Raw genomic sequence first — 6146 nt, 5'->3', positions numbered from 1 at the left:
CTATAATGCAAATCAGAGGAAACCCTTTAATCCAAAAGAAATTCTATAACGGCGACCAATATAGCATGGACATGCACATGCATGATCGTGCAGTGACTCGATTTGTCTAAACAAAATTTGTCTAAATAGTATTACTCTACTAGTTTTCGATCGATATAGAACTAATTTAATTCTTGGTCAGATGCTGTCACCTAGTTTCATGTGCAATTCGTATGCAATTGGCAAAAGGAGGTGCAATTTGTAATTCTCATGTGCACATATCACAATTCACGATACAAACTTAACGGTATTAGAGTTGAACCAGAACTTGCAAAACGATCATCTAAACACGTTATATTGCACGCACAGATTCGTACAGTCGCATCCACTCCTTGGCAGCTTATATATGGCCATTGTAATCCTGTCCCGATGTATACATGTTCAGTCGTTATTGCAACATTAGCTGTCACCTATCTCGCTCCCAACTCTCTAGTGTGGCACCATATGGGGAGCAGCTAGCTAGCCAGGGGAAATTCCAACTCGTGGCTAAAAACGACATGGACAAGATATATGAGAACGTAGGGTGCAGCTGAAACGAAGATCGGCAACGAACACAGCATTATCGGCCAGCCCGGGGGAAAATCAATTATAATCAAGGTATGTTTTCTTGAACCACTCTATCTTGAGGACTCAGCTCTGAACCTTGTTAATTACGTTCTGTTATCGAAGGGGTGTAAATCAATCACATGTTGATACTTTGTCAGCAACAATTTGAGGCGTTAGTGTAATCATGTCTCTGAAAATGGCGTAAATATGTAGGGTCACCGGGTCAAGCTGTTCATAGTTCAGGCCATGGAAGCTGTAGAAGTAGAATCAAAAGGCGCGCATGGTGACGACCGCCGGACGTCCAGGAATGATCGCCGGAGCTCGTGGGGCTGCACTTTGCTTCTCGGTAACAGCTGCAGCTTTCTCTGTTTTCTTCTCTTAATTTCCTGCTGTGTCATGTCTCATATGTGTGCTTAATGCTCATACAACGATGATTAACGTTGCCCTGTTCGATTGATCATGCATGCACGGTGAGCAGTGAACAACAGCTTGCAGTTCATGTCCTACTTCGGCTTGTCGACGAACCTGGTGAACTACTTCAAGGTCGAGCTGCACGCCGACAGCAAGTCTGCGGCGAACAGCGTCACCAACTGGGTGGGTACCAGCGCCATCACGCCACTCGCCGCCGCCTACCTTGCCGACTCCTTCCTCGGCAGATACTGGACCATCACCCTCTGCCTCGTCATTTCCGTCGCGGGATACGGAGTGGTGACGGTGAGCGCGTCGGCGGCGCTGCAGAGCGCCGTGTTCTACGCGGGGCTGTACCTGGTGGCCCTCGGCGGCGCGGTGACGCCGGTCATGGCGTCGTTCGGCGCCGACCAGTTCGGTGACGACGAGTCCGAGCGCGCGCGGCAGAGCTCCTTCTTCAATTGGTTCTACTTCTCCATCAACGTGGGCTCGCTTGTCGGCGGCACCGTGCTGGTGTGGGTGCAGACCGCTCACGGCTGGCTGCTCGGCTACGGCATCCCGGCCCTGCTCAGCGTCCTCGCCGTCGTGCTGTTCAGCGCTGGTACTGGCGCGTACCGCACGCACCAGCCGCCGGCGGGCAGCCCGCTCACCAGGATCGCGCAGGTGGTAGTCGCCGCCGTCAGGAAGTGCGACGTGGAGGCGCCGGACGACGCCGCCCTTCTGCACGAGTGCGACGGCGATGATGGCATGTCGGCGATAAAGGGGAGCCGCCGACTCGCGCACACCGACCAGTTCAGGTTAGCGCCCGTCGCTAGCTAGCGTAGCTTCCACTTGCACTGTTGTCTTTCTCCATCCGGTGCAGCTTTTTCTTCCGTTCATGATTGAGCATGAATAATGCATGATTCTGCCGTTCAAGGCACTTAGATCACCGGCGATCCCCAAATAGACATGCAGGTGCGCAGGTAAAGGGCTATTGGGCGCCGGCTGCACCTCCGTCCCTATGAATAGAGACGGCCGTTTCACACCGGTGCCCTCCAAATGTTTGCCCCCAAAAGATTTAAAATTTGAAAACTTCATACTTTAATACACCGAAGTTCATTGAACTTTGTACAAAAGTTTACGAAATTTAAACTAATACATAAAAAAAACGTAACTCCAGGGTGGTTGCGCTGCTCTCCACGCCATCGCCGTCGTTGTCAGAGGAGGCGAATGCCTCGTCGAGGCTGTCATAGGCCTTCCCCTTTGAAACTAGAGCTGGCGCAGGCGTGCATCTCCGACAAGGTCGATGACATTACCGATGTCAGTCGCCGACCATCACCCTCCAAACCCGTCACCGGCCACGGGGACGCTGTTGTACCCGCGGTTGAGCAGCCCCGCCTAGGTAGGCACATCAACGGGGTCGGCCGGACTCCGGAGCGCGGTGTGTCGCCTGGATCTCAAGCTCTAACTACCACCATCGCTCCTCCCTCAGCGGTGGCTTAGGAATGATGATCTTCTCCTTCTCAGGGCGCCGTAAGGTACATGCGCCCTCGCGGTGGCGAGTACTCATCATTCTTCAGGTGAAGATGCGCTGGCGCTGAAGACGACTCGCGCAACATGTCACGGATGGCGATGCCACCGGCGGAAACACGGCTGCTCTCCTAATTTAAACCCGTCGCCTACCTTGAGTCATGCCACGTAATGTTTGCGTAGGTTTCCTAGGCACGCATGGATATGTCTCGCCGTGCATGGCTACGTAGCCATGCGCGCTGTTGTTAATTTGCGCCACCGCTCCCTTGCGTGCCTCCGCTACATAGATAGCGTGTTCGCGTGTTATTCCCTCACACACACCCTCGTTGCCCCCTCACAACCCTAGCGCCACCCAACTTCCACATCCACATCGCCATGTGGAACCACCAACCCACTGGCACCACCGCAAATGGATTTGGGCGCGGCGGCCTGACCGTCACTGATGGTGGGCCTTGTATGGTGCACGCTATCCAATGTCGCCGAACATGCTTCTTCTCAGCAACAACAACAAGAAGATGGCCGCCCATGGAGTCGGCATCCCGCAGGCGCCGAGGGAGGGAAGCGAGTGGCGGCTCCAGGGGAACCATGAACACTGCTGCAGTCTGTCGGCGGCGGAGCGGGCAAACCCAACGTAGGCGGCAACCTGCAATGAAACCGGATGGTGGCAAACACGAATAAAGGAGGAGTTTGCAACGCCTTCGACGAGGCGCAACCCCTCACGCGACATTAGGATCCGCGAGCGGCGACGCTCGGCGGCAGTGGCCTGCACCGCCCAAAGCCGGAGGTCAAGGTGGAGGAGGAGGTCGACAGCGGAGGCTCGCTGATGGCCGCTAGTACACCATCAGCGGCTCCTCTCTACAAGCGAGGACCCTGCCAACACGCCGGGATACAATGTGGTGTGAATGGAGTAGCTCAACGACCAAAAGACGTGGGAGGGTACGTCGAGGACCTTCTCACGACATCGATCCACGACTCTAGCAAACCGCTCGTCGACCTAACATGCGACAATGAAGACGGCCCTAGCGGCGCCGTGAAGGATGAGCCCGCTGATGAGCCCTCTCACGAGGATGGGGAAGAACGAAATCACCAACGACTCGACTACCGGTACCATGATGAACGCTATCCCCAATAGATTTAGTATAATTTTAGATGAACATCTCCTGTCCTCCTTTTTATTTACTTTTATCCTATAGTAAAAGCTAACTAGGCTGTCGATTAGTATGTAAATTCAGAAGATGTTATCGTATTCTACGCGCAAATACATCGAATAAAATTATAGAACTCACCTGTCAGGCTGCCGAGTTCTCGGATGTTTGCACGGTACGCACGTTTCATTTCCTACCGGAGATCTTATAATTGCTGCCGAAAGAAGTCTGTCGCATGCATCGCCCAGTCTGTTCCGCGTCGTTTTCTTTTCTTTCGTTACCAGCATCCGGCCTGTTTTGTACAGTCACTTTCATACATACGGCTTGGCGAAATATCCCAGATTTCATGCATGACTGTTTGGACTTTGGAGGTTTGGCGTAATAATTCAGCACGCCTCCAAAGGGAGCCGCCTAAACAAATGACCGATATTCTGCATGGTGCGAGCAACTTGGTAGTACCAGACAATCGAGCAATCAACGAAATTGTACAATACATGCATATCACAACAGTAAATTAATCGATCGATAACGCAGGTTCTTGGACAAAGCGGCGGTCGAGACGGCGGGTGACAAGGGGGCGCAGCCGCCGAGCCCGTGGCGGCTCTGCACGGTGACGCAGGTGGAGGAGCTCAAGTGTGTGCTCAGGCTGTTGCCGGTGTGGGCATGCGGCATCATCTTCACGGCAGCCTACACACAGATGTCCACAACCTTCATCCTCCAGGGTGACACCCTAGATCCTCGCCTCGGCAGCTTTCGCATTCCCGCCGCTGTGCTCTCCGTCTTCGACACCCTGAGTGTCATGCTCTGGGTCCTCCTCTACGACCGCGCCATCGTCCCGCTCGCACGCCGCCTCACGGGCCATCACGGAGGGTTCACGCAGCTGGTGCGCATGGGCATCGGCTTCATCATCCTCACCGTTGCCATGCTCGCCGCCGGTGCGCTCGAGGTTGCCCGCCGCCGCGTCCTCTCGCGCCACGGGATGTTCGTCGACGCGGACGGAGCGGAGTACGTGCCGATGTCGATCTTTTGGCAGGTGCCGCAATACGTGGTGGTGGGGGCTGCGGAGGTGTTCACGTTCATCGGGCAGCTCGAGTTCTTCTACGACCAGGCGCCAGACGCCATGCGAAGCGTCTGCTCGGGGCTTGCCGCTGCGTCGTTCGCACTGGGTAACTATGCTAGCTCGTTGCTCGTGGCTATCGTGGTGCGCGCCACGGTGACTGGCGGGCAGCCCGGGTGGATCCCCGATGACATCAACAGTGGCCACCTCGACTATTTCTTCTGGCTGCTCGCCATACTCTGTGTCGGCAATTTCGGCGTCTACCTGCTGGTCGCACGGTGGTACAACTACAAGAAAACGATGGATTAGTGTGCTAGAAGATCACCGTGCGTACGTGTAAAATGGAAATGCGTGTCATGGACTCATGGTTGATGCACGAAGTTTCTACGTATCCGGATGGAAGAATATTTCGAGTGTACTACACTTGAATCCCACTAGTACAAAATCTATTATCGCCGTGGGGCATTTACCCTTGCTCCCACGGGCTAGTTGCTCGTCACTTTGACCTTACTAATTTTGAGCCACTGACGGGCGCTGAATCCTTTAGCGCTAAAGCCCTGCTCTATCGGTTTTTAGGAAACGCCCGGCCCTTATCCCACACCGTCTATTCCATTAGCATGCATCAAGATTGGTGACTTATTTTTGCGAAAACACCCTTAGGCACTGTGTAATTCGTAGCAGAGAGTCCTTTATATTTATAAAGTACCACAAAAATGCTTTGTGGTTCCACCGGGTGAAATATGAAGTGTTGGCCAATTTTCGGAAGTTCTTTACAAAATATTCTCGCCAACTGATGTCTGGATCTAATGTTGTGACAAAAAAGTTCTTTAGATTTGCTGCTATTTTTATAAAGTTCTTCATAAATTTTTGTATGGATCCATCGTTGTCATTTTGAAGTTCTTTAGAATCTCAAAGTGAGTATCTAATCATCAAGAAAGTTCTTCACGTTTCCTGGTAAATATCCAAGAAATTTCGTGAAGGATTCATGCAACAATGAAAAGGGCTCCATTCACAGTAGTCATTTTCGTGTAAATATCCAAGTGGATCTCTTCATAATTTTTTTTTCCACAAATCTTCATATTTTTCGATAAAGGATGCTTTATTACATTGAAAAGCAATTACATCCAGCCTCTGCATAACCAGGATGCACACAGCTGTTTAAGTGTCTCAAGTCAAAGATGGAAAAAAAATTAGACGAGATACATATCGAAGCGATGAATCATATATTGAAACGTTTGAGTAATCGGAGCTACTAAGTTCGTCTTCTACGAGTCCGGCGAGCTTACCGGTAATGGCGTGGCGGTTTTCCGTGGTGCTGGCGAAGGTGAAGGTCGTCGGAGCGGCGTGCAGACCTCCGGCGATACCACGAAACGACGGCGGAGGTAATTTCCTGAACAACCGTGCGCAGTTCGGGTCGAGGGAGACCTTGGAACGACGGCGGA

At 52.5% G+C, this 6146-nt stretch overlaps 1 protein-coding gene across 2 annotated transcripts; it reads left to right on the top strand.

Annotated features, from left to right (window-relative positions):
- Nucleotides 1-431: 431 nt before the first annotated feature.
- On the top strand, nucleotides 432-5192 carry LOC124663200 (protein NRT1/ PTR FAMILY 8.2-like). 2 transcript variants are annotated; one of them, XM_047200926.1, is made up of 4 exons: nucleotides 432-636; nucleotides 799-931; nucleotides 1064-1790; nucleotides 4182-5192. In XM_047200926.1, exons 2-4 carry the CDS (start codon nucleotides 832-834, stop codon nucleotides 5011-5013), a joined length of 1659 nt encoding a protein of 552 aa, XP_047056882.1. In that variant the 5' UTR covers nucleotides 432-636; nucleotides 799-831; the 3' UTR covers nucleotides 5014-5192. The 2 variants fall into 2 exon arrangements, with proteins under 2 accessions (XP_047056882.1, XP_047056883.1); XM_047200927.1 differs by lacking the exon at nucleotides 432-636 and having other exon boundaries at nucleotides 647-931.
- The last annotated feature ends 954 nt before the right edge of the window (nucleotides 5193-6146 follow it).

The sequence above is a fragment of the Lolium rigidum genome, chromosome 6, assembly GCF_022539505.1.
Source record: "Lolium rigidum isolate FL_2022 chromosome 6, APGP_CSIRO_Lrig_0.1, whole genome shotgun sequence".
Taxonomy (NCBI): Eukaryota; Viridiplantae; Streptophyta; class Magnoliopsida; order Poales; family Poaceae; genus Lolium; species Lolium rigidum.
This window is presented reverse-complemented; position numbering and strand designations above follow the sequence as displayed.

Excerpts from the sequence above, each read along its gene's own strand:
- LOC124663200 (XM_047200926.1), top strand. The coding sequence starts at position 832 with ATGGAAGCTGTAGAAGTAGAATCAAAAGGCGCGCATGGTGACGACCGC. Across the intron at positions 932-1,063 it reads GGGCTGCACTTTGCTTCTCG|TGAACAACAGCTTGCAGTTC; the intron begins GTAACAGCTGCA and ends CACGGTGAGCAG. Across the intron at positions 1,791-4,181 it reads GCGCACACCGACCAGTTCAG|GTTCTTGGACAAAGCGGCGG; the intron begins GTTAGCGCCCGT and ends TCGATAACGCAG.